Source organism: Schistocerca nitens, chromosome 8, assembly GCF_023898315.1.
Source record: "Schistocerca nitens isolate TAMUIC-IGC-003100 chromosome 8, iqSchNite1.1, whole genome shotgun sequence".
Taxonomy (NCBI): Eukaryota; Metazoa; Arthropoda; class Insecta; order Orthoptera; family Acrididae; genus Schistocerca; species Schistocerca nitens.
The window spans coordinates 442,537,166-442,557,630 of record NC_064621.1 but is presented as its reverse complement, the minus strand read 5'-3'; the positions used below and the strand labels follow the sequence as shown (position 1 = coordinate 442,557,630).

At 40.4% G+C, this 20,465-nt stretch overlaps 1 protein-coding gene across 3 annotated transcripts in view; it reads right to left on the bottom strand.

Moving 5' to 3' along the window:
• Positions 1 to 20,465, bottom strand: part of LOC126198446 (DENN domain-containing protein Crag) — a 345,330-nt gene that overhangs the window by 288,815 nt on the left and 36,050 nt on the right. For all 3 annotated transcript variants that reach the window (XM_049934770.1, XM_049934769.1, XM_049934771.1), the window contains exons 5-6: positions 12,722 to 12,894; positions 12,287 to 12,510 (exon numbers count right to left, since the gene is read on the bottom strand). In XM_049934770.1, the coding sequence (XP_049790727.1) occupies positions 12,287 to 12,510; positions 12,722 to 12,894 (397 nt within the window). The remainder of the gene's footprint in view (positions 1 to 12,286; positions 12,511 to 12,721; positions 12,895 to 20,465) is intronic.

Here is a 20,465-nt window from a genome sequence, read left to right as displayed (position 1 = left end):
TGGTATGCAAATAGGATAGCTAGTTCACAGGATAAAATTAATACCATATGGTCAGTTGTGAAGGAAGTGTCTGGTCAGCAGTACAAGGTCGACGATATCAAGTCAGTTCGCAGTAAAAATATTTCTGTTACTGATAAATCAGTATTTAACAATCATTTTCTGAGCACTGCTGGTGAATTAAATAAAAATTTAGTTTCTACAGGAAATGATATAACTTTCTTGGCAAAAGCCTTTCCGAGGTTGACGTCTGAAATACTCCTCTGTGATACAGACAAGAGGGAGATTGAGTCAATAATTAAATCACTGAAGACTAAGGACTCTTATAGTTATGATGGAGTGTCTAGCAGAATATTAAAGTACTGTTCTGCACGTTAGCCCTGTATTTAGCCATATTTGTAATTTTTCCTTTAGGAATGGTCAGTTTCCTGCGTGATTGAAGTACTCAGTAGTAAAGCCACTTTATAAAAAGGGAGAAAGGGACAATGCAGATAATTTTAGACCTATTTCTATACCATCAGTGTTTGCAAAAGTTATTGAAAAGGTTGTGTATGTAAGGTTAATTGGTCATTTTATATCACATGATTTGCTATCAAATGTACAGTTCGGCTTTAGAAGTCGTTTAACAACTGAAAATGCTACATTCTGTTTTCTCTATGAGGTACTGGATGGGCTAAACAAAAGGTTTTGAATGCTTGGCATATTTTTTGATTTAACTAAGGCATTTGATTGTGTTGATCAAAAAATATTGCTCCAAAAGTTGGACCATTACGGAATACGGGGAGTAGTTCACAATTGGTTCACCTCTTACTTTAGCAACAGGCAGCAAAAGGGCATTATTCACAATGCTGATAACAGCTGTGATGTGGGGTCTGAGTGGGCTACTGTCAAGTGGGGGGTGCCCCAGGGATCAATGTTGGGGCCACTCCTGTTCCTTATTTATATAAATGACACATCCTCTAGTATTACAGGTAACTCTAAAATATTTCTGTTTGCTGATGACACTCGCTTGGTAGTAAAGGATGATGGGTGCAACACTGGCTCGGTTTCAAATAGTGCAGTACATGACCTGAGCTCATGGCTTGTAGAAAATAAACTAACACTAAATCACAGTAAGACTCAGTTTTTACAGTTTCTAACACACAATTCAACAAAACCTGATGTTTTAATTTCACAGAACGGGCATATGATTGGTGAAACTGAACAGTTCAAATTTCTAGTTGTTCAGGTAGATAACAAGCTGTCGTCGAAAGCCCACGTTCAGGATCTTGTTCAAAGACTTAATAATGCCATTTTTACTATTCGAACGTTATCAGAACTGAGTGATTGTTCGACACTACTTTGCTTATTTTCATTCGCTTATGTCGTATGGTATTATATTATGGGGTAACTCTTCCCATTCTAAAAGGATATTTTTGGCTCAGAAACGGGCGGTTCAGGCAATAGGTGGTGTGAGTTCACGAACCTCTTGTCAACCTCTGTTCACGAGTCTGAGTATTTTGACATTGGCCTCTCAATATGTATATTCCTTATTGTCATTTCTTGTTACCAATATTAGTTTATTCCCAAGAATAAGCATCGTTCACTAGGTTAATACTTGGCAGAAATCAAACCTGCATTTGGATCGTACTCTTCTGCAAAAAGGTGTGCAGTATACTGCTGCATCCATTTTCAATAAGCTGCCACTCGAATTCAAAAACCTTAGCAGTAATTCACGCGCTTTCAAATCGAAACTGAAGAGTTTCCTCATGGGTCACTACTCCTATTCTGTCGAGGAGTTAATTGAAAAATTAAGCTGATTCTTATTGTATTGCTGATAGCGTTTACTTAAACTTATGGATTGACTTTTTTCAGGTTCATGAACATTTATTTTTATCTGTTATTACTTTTATGTTGTAAGTTCATGTACTAATATGTTCCATGACCTCGGAGATTTGCTCCTCAATTTGGTCCTACGGAACTTGACGTATAAATAAATAAATACAGGTGGTAAAGTCAAGGACTCCCTTTAGACAGTAGAGATCGGACGTCAACTGCTATCGTAAACCCTGACCTGGGCCTCTGATGCAGGAGATGAACCGCCGTGGGTGGGAAAAGGAGACAGCAATTCAGATGCTCAAGAGAACTACAAATGTGAGCAACATAACTGGTGAGCAGTTGTGCACGCCTAACCTTCAATGGAGGGACTCCGGCCTCCACCAGGATGCTGGTCACTGGACTCACCTAAAAGCTCCCTTTGCCATCCGAACTCCACAGTGGTACACTGGGACGAGTAAACGCAATGCTGAGGATGCCACCGAACCATAAAGCAGACTCCCATAGTCAAGTTGGGATTGAACAAGGGCTCTGTAGAGCTGCAGCAGCATAGACCAAACTGCACCCCAGTTGGTGTTGCCAGGCGGCAGAGGGCCTTGAGGTGCTGCCAGCACTTCTGCCTCAGCTGACGAAGATGAGGAAGCCACGTCAATTAGGTTTCGAAAACCATTCCTAAGAATCGATATGTCTCCACTACAATGAGTGTATCGTCATTAAGGTAAAGTTCTGGTTCTGATGAATGGTACACTGCAGACAGAAGTGCAAGACACACGACTTCGCAGCTGAAAACTGGAAGCCGTGGGCTAGAGCCCATGACTGTGCCTTGTGAATGGCTGCCTGTAGGCACTGCTCAGCAACACCTGTATTGGAGGAGCAGTATGAAATGCAAAAGCGGTCTACATACAGAGAAGGTGAGACAGACAGCCCGACAGTTGCTGCTAGACCATTAATGGCCACTAAAAATAGACACACACTCAATACAGAGCCCTGCGGGACCCCATTCTCATGGATATGGGGGGAACTATGGGAGGCACCAACTTGGACATGGAAAGTATAGAACGAGGGGAGATTTTGGATAGGAATCAGGAGTGGGCCCTGCAGACCCCATTCACATAATGTGGCAAGGATATGATGTCACCAGGTTGTGTCGTAAGCTTTTCATAAATAAAAAAAGACGGCTACCAAGTGTTGGCATCTGGAAAAGGCTATTTGGATGGCAGACTCGAGGGAAACTATATAATCAGTGATAGAGCGACCCTGGCAGAAGCCGCCCTGACATGGAGCCAGTAGGCCACGTGACTCCAGGATCCAACACAACCGCTGACTTACCATACATTCCAAGAGCTTACAAAGGACATTGGTCAGGCTGATGGGCCATAGCTATCCACATCAAGCGGTTATTTGCCAGGTTTGAGCACTGGAATTATTGTGCTCTCTCACCACTGCGACAGAAAGATGCCATCGCACCAGATCTGGTTGAAGATGATGAGGAGATATCACTTTTAGTCGAACGAGAGATGTTAGATCATCTGACTATGGATCTGATCTGGCCCAGGAGCTGTGTTGGGGCAATGTGCAAGGATGCTGAGGAGTTCCCACTTAGTAAATGGAGCATTATAAGGTTCACTGCGACATTCAGTGAACGAGAGGTCTTTCCTTTCCATCCACCATTTGAGGGTGAGAAATGCTGGGGGATAATTCTCAGACATGGAGGCTTGAGCATAGTGCTCAGCAAAGTGCTCAGCAATTGCATTTGGGTCAGTGGATAAACACCATTGATGTTAATGCCAGGGACAACTGTCGGGGTCTGGTACCCATAAACACTTCTTATCTTCGTCCAGACTTGGGAAGGTGATGTATGGCACCCAATGGTCAAGATGTACCTCTCCCATCATTCCTGTTTCCATCTTTTTATAAGCTGGTGAATGCGGATATGGAGCCATTTAAAAGCTATTAGGTGCTCTAAGGAAGGTGCCGCTTATGTCACTGTAGAGCTCACCGATGCTCTTTAATGGCCTCAGTGATTTCCAGCAACCATGAAGGTACTGATTTTTGCCAGGTGCACCATAAAGAACAAGGGATCGTGTTTTCCACCACAGAAATGATCATTCTAGTGAACTGCTCAACTATCACATCGATGGTACCATGTGGTGGGAGATTCAATTATGACAGCAGAGGTGAAAGCTTCCCAGTCTGCCTTGTTTAAAGCTCATCTTGGTAGACGTCTGGGGGAATGGTGCAAGGGAAAGGAAGATGGGAAAGTGGTCACTACCACATAAGTTAACGTAGGCTCTCCAGTGGACAGACGATTAAGTACCACTAGCCACACTGAAATGTGGAGGAGGGGGGGGGGGGGGGCAGTATTTAAGGGGCAGAGGTTGACTTAAGGCAAGAAGGTTTTGACATCTCTATCTCTACCTCAGCCAGTAAGCATGGTGCCACCCCCCAAGGGGTTATGGGCATCAAAATCTGCCAAAGTGGGAAAGGTTTAGGGAGTTGATGAATCAGTGCAACCAATGCATTCAGGGGTACTGCACCATCTGGAGGAAGATATATGTTGCAAACTGTTATTTCCTGCGCTGTCCGTATCCTGACAGCCACAGCTTCAAGAGGGGTTTGAAGGGGCACAGGTTCACTGCATACTGAGTTCAGGACATAGACACAAACTCCACTTGACACTCTATTATAGTCACTACGGTTCTTGCCGTATCCCCAATAGCTGCAGAGGGCAGGAGTCCACATTGCCGGGAAACAGATTTCCTGGAGGGCAATGCAGAAAGCAGGTGTAAAGCTTAACAGTTGTCATAGCTCAGCCAGGAGGTGGAAAAATCCATAGCAATTCCACTGGAGGACAATGTTATCATGAGGCTGGGAAGGCATGAAGCATGAAAGGAGGCAGGGTACACCTGAGGGTCACCTCCTGCCACCAATTGAGTATTTGTATCCATTCCTATTGTGGATGAGCCATCCATCAGTGAGATCCAGGTCCTCAGGGGTCGCTGAGATCTCCACCTCATCCGCAGGTGCAGAATTTATAGGGAGCGGTGGTGTTGGGGCCACTGGAGGGTCCTTTTTCTTAGCAGACTGCTTTGTTTGATTGCCTTCAAAGTAGTTTCAGGCACAGAGGAAGACCATGAAGCTCTTCATCCAGCAGCTTTTGGCTCCTTTAGCCACTGGCGAGTGTCCGCTGTGGTATTAGTGTAGACCTTGGGTGTTTCTCTGGCTGGGAGGAGGGGATCGATGTTACTGCGTTTGGAGGGGGGGGGGGAGACTTGCTCCCAAAGTAGGGGGCAGATGTATTCTGGAAGCTCTGAGGGCCCACTGTTCGTGGCACAGAGTGCGGTATGACTGGTAATTGTGACAGTGATGGTAATGTAGCTGCAGCATACGTGGATGTCAACCGAACGGGGGGTAATCGTTCAAATTTACGTTTACCCTCTTGGTAAGACAACTGGTCCAGGGTCTTTTACTCCATGATTTTCCGCTCCTTTTGGAGTACTGTGCAGTCTGGCGAGCAGGGGGAGTGCTGCTCTCCACAGTTGATACAAGAGAGAGGAGGTGCACATAGAGTATCTGGATGCAGCAGACGTCTGCAATCACAACATGTGGTGCTGGAAGTGCAGCGGGAAGACATGTGCCCGAGTTTCCAGCACTTAAAGCACTGCATAGGGGGAGGGACATATGGTTTAAAGCCACAGTGGTAAACCATCACCTTGACCTTTGCAGGCATGGAATCACCCTTAAAGGCCAAGATGAAAGCACTGGTAGCAACACTATTGTCTTTGGGTCCCCTGTAAATGCACCGGATGAAATGAACACCCCGCCGTTCTAGATTGGCACGGAGCTCGTCGTCAGACTGCAAGAGGAGGTCGCAATGGAAAAGAAACCCCTGGACCATACTGAGGCTTTTATGGCGAGTGATGGAAAAAGGAATATCACCCAGCCAGTCATAAGTGAGTAACACCCGGGATTGGGCTGAGGATGGTGTCTGAATCAAGACTGCACTGCTTGGACAGCACTGTCACTTCCCCAAACTTATCGTCAAGATGTTCAACAAACAATTGAGGCTTAGTAGGTAGAAAGGAGTCCCCATCCATTCTGCTACAGACTAAATACTGAGGTAAATATGGCTCTCTTCTTTCTGTAACACTATGTTCCTTCCATGGTGTAGCAAGGGACAGCAACGATTTAGGGCCATATCTGTCAGCATTGTACTCGATCTTGCCCTTCTTAAAGATTGCTGGTGCCGTATGGTCACCAGCAAGAGATGATTTAGTCTGCTTCATTGTGGGTCATCCGCCCTGATGTGACCCACTCCGCTCATGGGCTCTCCCCATGGGCACCACCCAGCCACAGCAAAGGCCACATGGCATGATGGCCATTGCCGGGAGTCCTGATGCCCCAGGAAGACAGGCATCTACTCCTTGGCATACGTGTGGAGTTTACAGCTCAGGCATCAGCAGTGGGATCCCTGTGCTGTCAGGGGACTACCCGCAAATGGGTACATGATGGCCCCACCACAACAGACTGGTTACCGTGCTGGATATTGGGTGCAGAGGAATCCAATATTGTCATGGGAGCGAATGAGGACAGGAGGCAACAGAAGAAGATGACATACCCCGGGAAGTGACCTCGCCCAAGTAGTTGAATTGCAGATGGAGATTCAAAGTCATGACAAGAGGTTCAGGAGATCAAATCTAAAGGCACTATAGATAACTCATGCACCATGTAAGGCGTCCTTCCCCAAATGGCCCGCACTTCTGTAGAATTTGGAAAGTGGCAGGTCAAACCATAAAATGGGACCTGAACTTACAGGGTCAAAAATTGCAAGACTCCTTTTAGTCACCTCTTATGAAAGGCAGGGATACCCCAGGTCTATTCTAACCCCCGGACCCGCAGGGGGGTCATTTAGTAACCAAAACCCAGCAAAGAAACAACGCACACTGGAAAGAACTTTTATGCGCAACAACATGTACGCTGCATATTTTTGTATTGTGAAAGTATAAATACGAATCCCACAAAACACAGCAAGCTAGCCTCCAATGCTGCTGCTCACAGTGTGGTTTCAATTGCCCAAGACTGCAGTCATGTGAGAGGGTTGTGTTTGCATCTGCGCGTGTGTCGCCTATTTTTGATGAAGGCCTTACTGCTGAAAGCTTTATTTGTGGCAGTCTTTTTGTTGTGGCTATCTGTGATTCAGCATCTCTGCTATATGCTGAGTAGCAACTTTCCTTTTCATAACACAGATAAATGATGTATTCATCCACCAATAGCAACATCACTGTTTAGAAGCACAAACACACAAATAGGAAAAGTTAAGGGTTGAAATTAATATACATACAGTACAGCTACAAGAAAGTTAAGCTTCCACATATAATACTGGTCTTTTTTGGGTGTGTTACCCTTTAAGATGTATCAAATGCAAAAGAGCCAGTATAATTTTAAATAGTGACTCTTCTGGGCCTGAAATTTTTCTAAGTGGCTGGTCCTTACATGTAAAATAATTAATCTCACCTAAAAGGAAATTTACTTTGAAAATAAAACTTCTCAAACCACTATTCACATCTGCCAGTGAGTGCCAGAAAACAGGCGATACTGCATATGTGCAGCTACAATGATGTAGGTAGCCAGTGCTTGATGTTTGCTCTGCTCATATGCCTTTTGTTGCATTTTTTCTGTGTACTGGGGCATCATGTGACACGGTTCAGCACTGTGGCATGTTGTTTGTAGGGTACATACAGAGTTATTGTCTTTAGGGCAACCGTTTTATCATGTTGTTGTTGTTGTGGTCTTCAGTCCTGAGACTGGTTTGATGCAGCTCTCCATGCTACTCTATCCCGTGCAAGCTTCTTCATCTCCCAGTACCTACTGCAACCTACATCCTTCTGAATCTGCTTAGTGTATTCATCTCTTGGTCTCCCTCTACAATTTTTACCCTCCACGCTGCCCTCCAATGCTAAATTTGTGATCCCTTGATGCCTCAAAACATGTCCTACCAACCGATCCCTTTTTCTAGTCAAGTTGTGCCACAAACTTCTCTTCTCCCCAATCCTATTCAATACCTCCTCATTAGTTACGTGATCTACCCACCTTATCTACAGCATTCTTCTGTAGCACCACATTTCGAAAGCTTCTATTCTCTTCTTGTCCAAACTGGTTATCGTCCATGTCTCACTTCCATACATGGCTACACTCCATACAAATACTTTCAGAAACGCCTTCCTGACACTTAAATCTATACTCGATGTTAACAAATTTCTCTTCTTCAGAAACGATTTCCTTGCCATTGCCAGTCTACATTTTATATCCTCTCTACTTCGACCATCATCAGTTATTTTACTCCCTAAATAGCAAAACTCCTTTACTACTTAAAGTGTCTCATTTCCTAATCTAATACCCTCAGCATCACCCGATTTAATTTGACTACATTCCATTATCCTTGTTTTGCTTTTGTTGATGTTCACCTTATATCCTCCTTGCAAGACACTGTCCATTCCGTTCAACTGCTCTTCCAAGTCCTTTGCTGTCTCTGACTGAATTACAATGTCATCGGCGAACCTCAAAGTTTTTACTTCTTCTCCATGGATTTTAATACCTACTCCGAATTTTTCTTTTGTTTCCTTCACTGCTTGCTCAAAATACAGATTGAATAATATCAGGGAGAGGCTACAACCCTGTCTCACTCCCTTCCCAACCACTGCTTTCCTTTCATGTCCCTCGATTCTTACAACTGCCATCTGGTTTCTGTACAAATTGTAAATAGCCTTTCGCTCCCTGTATTTTACCCCTGCCACCTTCAGAATTTGAAAGAGAGTATTCCAGTTAACATTGTCAAAAGCTTTCTCTAAGTCTACAAATGCTAGAAATGTAGGTTTGCCTTTTCTTAATCTTTCTTCTAAGATATGTCGTAAGGTTAGTATTGCCTCACGTGTTCCAACATTTCTACGGAATCCAAACTGATCTTCCCCGAGGTCCGCTTCTACCAGTTTTTCCATTCGTCTGTAAAGAATTCACGTTAGTATTTTGCAGCTGTGACTTATTAAACTGATAGTTCGGTAATTTTCACATCTGTCAACACCTGCTTTCTTTGGCATTGGAATTATTATATTCTTCTTGAAGTCTGTGGGTATTTCGCCTGTCTCATACATCTTGCTCACCAGATTGTAGAGTTTTGTCATGACTGGCTCTCCCAAGGCCATCAGTAGTTCTAATGGAATGTTGTCTACTCCCGGGGCCTTGTTTCGACTCAGGTTTTTCAGTGCTCTGTCAAACTCTTCACGCAGTATCTTATCTCCCATTTCATCTTCATCTACATCCTCTTCCATTTCCATCATATTGTCTTCAAGTACATCGCCCTTGTATAAACCCTCTATATACTCCTTCCACCTTTCTGCGTTCTCTTCTTTGCTTAGAACTGGGTTGCCATCTGAGCTCTTGATATTCATACAAGTGGTTCTCTTCTCTCCAAAGGTCTATTTAATTTTCCTGTAGGCAATATCTATCTTACCCCTAGTGAGACAAGCCTCTACATCCTTACATTTGTCCTCTAGCCATCCCTGCTTAGCCATTTTGCACTTCCTGTCGATCTCATTTTTGAGACGTTTGTATTCCTTTTTGCCTGCTTCATTTACTGCATTTTTATATTTTCTCCTTTCATCAATTAAATTCAATATTTCTTCTGTTACCCAAGGATTTCTATTAGCCCTCATCTTTTTACCTACTTGATCCTCTGCTGCCTTCACTACTTCATCCCTCAGAGCTACCCATTCTTCTTCTACTGTATTTCTTTCCCCCATTCCTATCAATTGTTCCCTTATGCTCTCCCTGAAACACTCTACAACATCTGGTTCTTTCAGTTTATCCAGGTCCCATCTCCTTAAATTCCCACCTTTTTGCAGTTTCTTCAGTTTTAATCTACAGGTCATAACCAATAGATTGTGGTCAGAGTCCATATCTGCCCCTGGAAATGTCTTACAATTTAAAACCTGGTTCCTGAATCTCTGTCTTACCATTATATAATCTATCTGATATCTTTTAGTATTTCCAGGATTCTTCCAGGTATACAACCTTCTTTTATGATTCTTGAACCAAGTGTTAGCTATGATTAAGTTATGCTCTGTGCAAAATTCTACAAGGTGGCTTCCTCTTTCATTTCTTAGCCCCAATCCATATTCACCTACTATGTTTCCTTCTCTCCCTTTTCCTGCTGACGAATTCCAGTCACCCATGACTATTAAATTTTCGTCTCCCTTCACTACCTGAATAATTTCTTTTATCTCGTCATACATTTCATCAATTTCTTCATCATCTGCAGAGCTAGTTGGTATATAAACTTGTACTACTGTAGTAGGCATGGGCTTTGTGTCTATCTTGGCCACAATAATGCGTTCACTATGCTGTTTGTAGTAGCTAACCCGCACTCCTATTTTTTTATTCATTATTAAACCTACTCCTGCATTACCCCTATTTGATTTTGTATTTATAACCCTGTAATCACCTGACCAAAAGTCTTGTTCCTCCTGCCACCGAACTTCACTAATTCCCACTATATCTAACTTTAACCTATCCATTTCCCTTTTTAAATTTTCTAACCTACCTGCCCGATTAAGGGATCTGACATTCCACGCTCCGATCCATAGAACGCCAGTTTTCTTTCTCCTGATAACGGCGTCCTCCTGAGTAGTCCCCGCCCGGAGATCCGAATGGGGTACTATTTTACCTCCGAAATATTTTACCCAAGAGGACGCCATCATCATTTAATCATACAGTAAAGCTGCATGTTTTATCATATCCTATCTAGATTACGAACGCAAAACAAGAAAGCAGTCCTTGGCACATACACATTTCAAAACTAGACTCTACATTACGTCATATTACATTATGTCATACAAGAAACAAGACATCACAGAACACTCCAAGAGCATCAGAATTTCATAAACCATACTAAAATGAATAACTCGGCATGAAATAGCACATTCGTATGTCCGATTCACAATGAAGCAGGTCCCTACCCAGTGTTAACCTTTTCAGTATGGTCTTCGCGATCCCAATTTCCTTGAGGTGCCAGTACTGTATTATTTCATGTTTGGTTCTTTATTATGGCATAATGTCATATGTGGCAGAAATGAAAACCTGCACTACCAATTGAGTGAACAGTTGAAACTAGCCAATAGTGTGGAATGAAACACTTTGTTTAAAATAAACTGACTAGCTCTGAGGAAAAGCTTACTGAAAGCCAAATTTCTTTAGCAAAACGACAAAAATAACTTCATTGTTCTGCAAGAGTATTAATGCTCGATTGCCAAGAATGCGGAAATAAAATAAATTCAGAAAACTGAAACTAATAACATATTTTGGTCTTCTGTAATTATGTAAACGTATTTTAAATCACTAGATAGCTCCCAGTCACAGAACACAATTTTGTTTTCATTTGAAGCGAGAGCTGTAAATGGAAAGAAAATAGCAAAATCAGAAAACAAACACACCCCACCCACCCCCACTACAACCCAGAATATTCTGTGCACATGCAAACACAGAATGAGCAGACCAGGAAAATTTTTCTAGCTAACATCTCCTTGCTTGCTGATACTGCTTATACAGCTGATAGTGACATTTCCAGTAGCCGAAAGCGGGATAAGGTGCTGTTCATAAGTGATTGCAGCTCTGTGCATAGGCATGAGCCCACTGGCAACTGCTCAAATGAACCTAATTTAAACAGTTGTGACATCACACTCATCAAAAGCAGTTTGTTATTATGAAGCATTGCATAGTCTTTATTGCTACTGGCAGACATTTTGCATGCATTATGCTTCATTAGTGTAAATGACGCATTTTCTTTGCAATGTAAGTTTTATTTTTGTGTTCTTCTCTTGTTTATGTTTTATTGCTAAGTATTATTCTGCAGTAGCAGGTTAAAGTAAAATTCTTTGTTGGAGTACCAGTTCTAACCAGTCAAAATTACAAAAATTTAACTGAAAACTAAAGCAATGTAAAATTCCTGAAATTCTAAAAAATTTCTGGGTTTTTCCAGTTTTCTCCCAGGTGAGAAATTTCCAGGTTTTTCCCAAATTTCTCAGTTGTCTGGGGGGGCATGTACACCCTAAACATGGCATGTAAATAATTGTAGTATGACACATAATAATAACTGTCAAGGGAAAAAACACAGGATTTTGCAAATGAGTTACTCTGCTTATCACCTTGATCCATTCCATTACTGGACAATGGTATACAAATATGTTACCAAGTGTTTGATGCAGTACTGTACAGAGTGTATGCCATTAGTGATTAGTAATGTGAAACAGCACTTTTGAAACTTAACATATACTTCAGACTGAAGATTTTCTGTTTTAGACTGGTAATTTTTTTGTCATCTGTTATCAGGTACAATTTTCAAACAAAAAAAGAACATTCAAATGTATTTTTTCTTTATAGTGTATTTAATGTAATTTGAAGTCAATGTCTAGCCAGAACTTACCTCTCAATGGGTACATTGTGAGAACCTTCACATGACATGTTGTAAAGGTACCCAAGAAATTTTTCAAATGTATCGAAGAATGGCCAATGTGATAGAAGACAGATACATTTATTGATATTCACAGTTTTCTGATCACCATCATTCAACTCCAGTTCTTCCTGTTGTTTTGAAGAAAGTGCATCCTTAGGAATTCTTTCATAGAAAGTTACTGCTGATCCATACACCTGAAACACAAGAAATGTCTATATACTCATATTTGCAAACCTCTGCTGTTAGAGGACTCTTCATTGAAGAAAAAGTGTTATAATTGTGAAATGTTTGTTCTTTCTCACTGCTACATCAACCCTTTTCAACTCTTGCATGACGCTACAAGATATTCTAACACACTCCATTTAAACATACTTTAACTAGAAAACCTCAGAAATTCAGACTAACCTTTTCAGCTGCATCTGAAACTGTAAGCACAAATGTAGAGAAAACAGGTCGTGGTTGAGTTGCTGAAACTGGCCAACATTCTATTGTAGAGCCCATAGGTAAGCAGAACAATGGCACAGATGGAGGGAATGGAAAATCTCGACGATCTGCATATGGATATCGAGACAAAATACCTGAAAAAGAACATCAGTTTCACTCCACTTTACAGTCTATTCCATTTCAGTGCAACTCTCAAGAACAACAAATATATATCTGGGGCCATGAAATGAAAACAAGGCAGTTGGAAAAAAGTAAGTAAATTGTTTATTATTTCAGAAGTAATTGCCATAACTGTCAATACATTTATCCCACTGTGAAAAAAGCCTTCATGGGAAAAAAGTTAGCAGTTACACATGGAACCAGGATTGCACCCAGGCATGCAACTCTTCCAAAGCAAATTAACTGCCCTGAATGTTGTTCTTGAAAACAGTATTTGCATGGGGGAGATCAGGACTGTATGGATTATGTGTAAGGGCTTCCCTGTGAAACTTCTACAGTGTAGTCTCAATAATTTGGCAACATGTGGGTGGGCATGATTCTGCAACAGAATGATGCTTTCTGTCAACAGTGCCGGGTGTTTGGATTTGATGCAGTGCTTCCATTCATGCGAAAGTGCCCAAATATCACCATGCGTTAATTGTAGAGCTGTGTTCCAGAAAGTTAATGAACAGTGTGTTCTTGCAATCAAAGAAACAGGTTATTATGACTTTCCAGAAACTAGTGTGCCTTTTGTTTCAACTAAGGAGCAGGAGTTTCGCTGGGAAGCCCTTACACATATTCTCCACTCCATACAGTCCTAATTCCCCCTCCTTTGATTTCCATATTTTTGGAGCCCTGAAGAAAGGCATTTGTGGGTGTAGAGTTGCTTAGAACGAAGAGGTGCACACTTGGGTACAATCATTGTTCCATGGCAACCACAAATATTTTTGGCATTGACTCTCTTGTCTCAAAGTAACAGTTACAGTGATTACTTCTCTACTGGGTCTGTATTCAGGGATATGACAGGAATATTCAGGGATATGACAGGAATCCATATTTTGGAAGGAGACAGTGTGGAGAGAAAGTCTGACAAACATGGGGTCTAAAATGCATACCATAGGAGCTATGATCACTTGTTCAGTGGAAGAGATGTGTGACACAGTATATGAATGATTTAGCAGAAAGTGTCGGAAGCTCTTTCAGACTGTTTGCAGTTGATGCAGTTGTCTATCAAAAAAGTAACAATGCCACAAGACAGTATTGATTTGAAAAAGGACCTGCAGAAGACTGATGAATGATCCAGTTTCTACCAGTTGACCCTGAACATGTTAACATATTGTGCATGTATAGTTTAGTGCCTCGAGAATTTCAGGGTAAATTCTAGACACACTCGTATTTCACCATCTCGAACACACGATATTTTAAGGATGAGTGTGTGAGAGTGGAAACGTGTCTACTGCACCACGGTTTATGTGTGTGCAGGATGGGCACGTGTTACGAGATGATTAAAGTTGTGGCGGTCTATCAGCACTGACAAGTGGTGACCGCACACACCTTGGAAGCTGTACGTCCAGTACAAGGAGTAATCAAGGGCTACTCTTTGGCAGTGAAATAGTACTGACTGTTGGGAACAAATGAAATACGTTTTATCTAGAGACTCATATACTCTGTCGTTTGACTTGATAAGAGCAAGAATTGTTTTGACAGGGGTTATTAAAACCAAGAGAGTCTGTAATGGTATATGTTAAGTACTAATGTTTTCCAGACAGGGTTCATTTGCGAGACTAGAAAGTGCATGTGAAACTTATGTAGTTGTTTTATGGTGAAGAAGAAAATATAGTGATGTTGATATGAAAATATTCTGAGAGTAAGAAATCATTTCAAAAGTAGAGAAGTAGTTCAGTATTATTTCCCTAACCAGCATGAAATCTTCGGAGAAGAAACATTGTGAAGATCGATGCAGCCGTCTGTCCTGAGAAGAAGATCGGCTGCACACAGTAATTAAATCACCCGCGAGAGCCATGTGAGTCTTGCACCCCAGTACCACACAGTCTCCAGTCGTCCAGAAAACATTACGAGTAGGAAACGAAATCCACTGCTGTATAACTATACAACTGATAGACAAATTTCTGGAAACACTATCTACCGCAAAATATCTAGGAGTAACTATCCAGAGCAACCTGTGCATGAGCACAGGAAACAACAATAGAAAAAGCAGACACCAGACAGATTCATACGAAAAAGCTTAAGGAAATGCAAATCATCCATGGACGAAATGGCTTACGAGGTGCTTGTTCGGCAAATTCCGACAAGGAAAACTCGCCATCACATACACTCAGATTTAATGGTAAGAGGCATCAGTGGACAGCTCATCAATAGCTGAACACAGAAGATCTAGCACGAAATCAGGAAGTATGTGTACTGAACTGTGGGAAAAATAAATAAATAAATAAAATAGAAACAACAGTGAATGGTCCAGGAACAAGAACTGCAATGAAGAGCAACCTGACACACCAACGGCATCATGGGTAAGTGGTCGTGATGTTGGACTGGCAAACGGATGAGCCATATTCGAAACTCCTTCATGCCATTTATTTATTTATTTTTCACAACATCATGAACTGTCCATCTGGTCACTGAAATGTTTCTTCTCTTTCTGTAGTTTTGGTAGTTGTCATACTATACACTGGTTATAGAATGAGTCATGTGGTAAGGATATGTTACCATCATATGTAAATGCCATGAATAATGAGAACAGGTGAGAGACTTCTTAAGAAATGAAAAAGAACAAATACACAGGTGTGACCTTTGTTAACACAAAGGAATTTAAGAGTCGAGATTTCCAAAGTGGAACGTAACTTCAAAAATGTTAAAAACATGTTTTGACAGAGCACAGAGAAACTGTGTAATTGTGAAACTGTTGCATTCATTTCTTGCAGTTTATATGACAAACTATTACGTTCTCATCATTTCCTTGGGAGTGATCACATTCACATTCATACAAATATCTAAATCGGGCAAGGAGGTATATCTCAGTCACTTACCAGTTGTACCAAATAGGTGTGTCGATGAGAGATTCCTATCAAATGATACACGTACTGTCACTAAGGCTATGTACGATACACCAAATGAATTTTCTGGTGGAGGATTCGGTTGACTTGTCGCCTAGTAGTCAAACATTTGTGGTTCCCATTCAAAAGCCACTTCCTTTCGGCTGCTAACAGGGTAGTTGTGCAAAATCAACTGCCATAACAGGTCCATTACTTGCACCTCGCTGTTGTAAACAGACATTACAACACCACGACACAGACATAAATTTCAATGAAGTGAACAGAAAATAAATAAATAAAAATAAAAAATGCCAGGAGAGAGGAATGAACAAAGCTCACCCAAATAGCAGTCCATCACCGTAACCACTTAACCATGCCATCATTTCATTATTTCCCTGTTCTATATTGTGCTTCCTCTTCTTGAAGCATTCACCGTTCTATTTGGATAGTGTCTTAGCATATCAACAAAGTCAATAAAAGAATGTTCATGTGAGCTTAGTCGAACCTTAAGTTATTTGTGTAATCAATCACTTGTCATAGGAAGATTCCCGGACTGGCTTAAATATGTTGCAGTTATACCTCTCCACAAGAAAGGGGACAAAGAAATGCCGTCAAATTACCGACCGATCTCACTTTTGCCAGCTTTTTCAAAAAATCTTTGAAAAGGTTATGTTCAAGCGTCTACTTAAGCACCTTAGTGAAAATAACATACTGTCAAAGTCACAGTTTGTGTTTCTTAAGGGTTGTGATATTGAGAAAGCTATTTATACTTATAGCGAAAATGTCCTTAATTCATTGGACAACAAATTAGAGGCAACTGGCATATTCTGTGGCCTGTCAAAGGCGTTTTGGCTGTGTGAATCACAGCATTCTTTTAAGTAAATTAAAATATATGGCGTCACTAGTAGTGCAAAGTGGTTTCGGTCATATCTTACTAATAGAAAACAAAGGGTGTCATTACGTAACACTTCAGCAGCAGGCAATCAGACATCATCTAACTGGGAAGAAATTACATGTGGTGTTCCCCAAGGTTCCATACTAGGTCCACTACTGTTTCTTGTGTATATTAATGACCTGTCATCTGTTACATTACCAGATGCCAAGTTTGTCTTATTTGCAGATGATACAAACATAGAAATAAATAGTAAATCATATATAAATTTAGAAAGGGCAGCTAATCAAATTTTTACTGACATTAATAAGTGGTTTATAGCCAATTCACTGTCATTAAACTTAGGAAAGACCCACTATATGCAGTTCAGAACTTCCAAGAGATTTCCTTCTGGTGTGTGTACAAAATATGACAACATGGAAATAAGAGAAGTTGAGAGTGTAAAATTCTTGGGATTACAACTTGATAATAAATTCAGTTGGGAGCAACATACTAACGAACTGCTAAAGTGCCTAAACAAGTCTGTATTTGCAACGCGAATGATGTCAGACATAGGAGATATAAATATAAAAAAACTGGCATATTTTGCTTATTTTTACTCCATTATGTCATATGGTATCATATTTTGGGGCAACTCCACAAACAGAGAAAAAATTTTTAGAGTACAGAAGCGTATAATAAGAGTAATGGGTAGTGTAAATCCAAGAACATCATGTAGAAACCTATTTAAAGAATTGGGCATGTTAACCACAGCTTTAAAGTATATTTATTCCTTAATGAAGTTTGTTGTAAGTAATACATCCCTTTTTCCAACTAACTGCTTAGTACACAGTATCAATGCTAGGAATAAGAACAATATACATAAAGATTTAAAATCACTTACTCTTGCCCAGAAAGAAGTCCAGTATTCAGCAATGCATATTTTCAATAAGTTACCAGCAGCCTTTAAGAGTTTAGTTTCAGACAAGGCACAATTTAAACATAATTTAAAAGAATTTTTGGTGGCCAACTCCTTCTATTCCATCCATGAGTTTCTCAACAAGTGCAGTAGACCATTTTAATGAAACTTTATTATACTTTAGTTTTTGACAATACTTGGTTGTAACAGCCAAGTAACTACCTACTGTGTGAATGATGGATGTATGGAAAGCAGATGTGAGTCTTAAGACTGTAAATAGTGGAAGTTTAATTTTAAATCTTGTACATAATTTGACTGTTCTTAACTGAGTATCACTGAAATGAATAATTTAATTTTTGACAACACTTGGTTGTAATAGCCAAGAAACTAGCAAATGTTTGAATGATGGATTTAATGAAAGTAGATGTAAGTATTAAAGCTGTAAATATTAGAAGTTTAAATTTAATTCATGTACATAATTTTACTGTTTATTGACTGAGGATCATTAAAATTAATGAAACTCAAGTTTTTCTAATTACATTTTTGTAATGTGTTTATCTGACATGTTCCACACCCAGGAGGATTCCCTCTTTTATGGGTCTATGGAATAAATAATTAATCTAATCTAATCTAACAGCATGCACCAGCTGATGAGCCTTGGCTTGTAAAACTTTCCTCACTTCACATCTTTTCTGATGGTCAGAGCAATGTCATGTTATGTCAACAATTCTGATCTGCAGCAAATGTGTGAAGTGAGTTGTGGGATGGAGTCAGTGGAGTGGCATCTGGTGCAAGAGTCAGGATGGAAAAATATGTGAATTTAAAGACGAATATGTTTAATAATTGCACTGAGGGGTGTAATTAATTGATATAAGAATACTGAACAACCTGTGGTTTATTGTGAGAATGGATTTGGATTTGTCAGTTTTCATCAATGTGAATGAGTGAGATATGGTTAGGTGGGTTTCTATTCTTGGAAGTCGAATAAACTAAGTAAATGAGAAAAATATTTTATTGCACAAGACCTTTCCATCATTTATGATTAATTTTTGCAGTAAATAATTACATACACACCACATATATTTTATTTTCATTTTCTGTTGTGGTATGATGTATGTCATCTTCCTTAAAGAACTGTTGGTTTAATAATGGACGGAAATGTGAGGGGTAAAAATTGCAGACGGAGACCTAGGGAAGAGTACAGTATGTAGATTCAAATGAATATAGTCAGCAGTAGCTATTCAGAGGTGACAAAACTTGTACAGGAGAGACTAGTGTGAAGAGTTGTATCAAACCACTTTTCAGCCTGAAGACCAAGACCAAGAAGACCTTCACTGCCACTGCCACTGCCACCGCCACAAGAACAAGAACAACAACAACAATGTGCTGTTAGACAATGGTAGTTCTGGTCAGTCAACATGACTGGTTCTGTTGGTACCGTCAGGAGTGAACTTCAACAATTAGTGGCAAATGGCAGTCTAATTGTTTGCTGTAGCCTTTGCTACTTAATGATGTCTTGTATTGATGAAGAGGAGTCATTTGTCAGTTACTACAAAAAAAAGCTGCATTTATAGAAAGATAAAAGCTGTAATGGCAGCAGCTGTGATAGTTGGCAAGACACGAACAGTATGGGTAGTAAAAGGGGCAGGAATTTGGAACAATCTATTGATAGTAGAGCACTATGACAGCCATCAGTACCTACTTCAGTGTATAGTAATTAATATCATTCTCAGTTTTTATGTACTGCTAAAAATGGCACAAATGAGCGACTAACAAAAAATTATGGGATGAATCTTGTGTGTATTTTATTGCTGAATCTTTGAGTAAAACAATAGCTAAGCAAACGAATTTACAGGGTTTGTCCAGAAAATAATCTCTCTCTCTCTCTCTCTCTCTCTCTCTCTCTCTCTCTCTCTCTCTCTCTCTCTCCCCCTCCCCCCCCCCCCTCTCTGTTATAAAAAATTCTCAGATAGGTTCAAACAACTTCAAATTCTTTCAATGCATCATAAGCTTTCTGTAACTCATGAATCAGGATGCTCTTCAGAGAAGCCCTCAAAGTAACTTGCATACTGGCCATCAACTCAAGATGATTTCCTTTGATGTTCGTTTTCAAATAAGGAAACAAAAAGAAAAAAATTTCCACTGGAGCCATGTTGGGACTGTAAAGCGGCTGCAGCACCATTGTCAAATCAGTACAGATCAGGCAGGCTGTGCAAACAAAGGCAGTGTGAGCTGCTGCATTGTCGTGCAGTATCCATGAAGTGCAAATCTTCTACAAGGCCAAGTCTTCAGATACAATCTCATAAAAAAAAAAAGTTTTTAGCATGTACAATAATTCCGACAGCAAGTGAACACTCATTTGACAGTCTGAGTCCAGCAACAGGTGCACATAAATCTAATGATCATCCATTTGCGATTTTGACAGGTATCCTGCACAGGCCTTGTCAGCTAGCTCCTTCTGATCTCCTCTAAACCTCTTGTGCCACTTTTTTGACTATGATCTGGAAAGACAATCATTCCGAAGGTGTCCTTAGGCCAGGGTTGCCACAAGTTTCCCCAAGTGAAATTCCCTGATATTCCTCTCATTTCCAGTCAAGTTTTAGCATTTGTCCCTGACAAATTTTTAGGTCTCAAGGGTAAATTAAGATGTAAGTTGACAAGCTGCCTTTGCAGCTCCGGTAGAAGAAACAATAGCGCAAACAAGGAAATATCGAAAAAAAAACTTGCAAGCAGATGGTGTTTCCTATGTGAGCAAAAATCTTAAATGCTAACATCAACATCTTTTGTAATGAACTGCTTTAGATGGAGAAAGCAAGCAAATGGCATGTGTGTTTAATTAAGACCAATGGCATTATTTTATTTCAATAAAACGAAACACATTTGGTG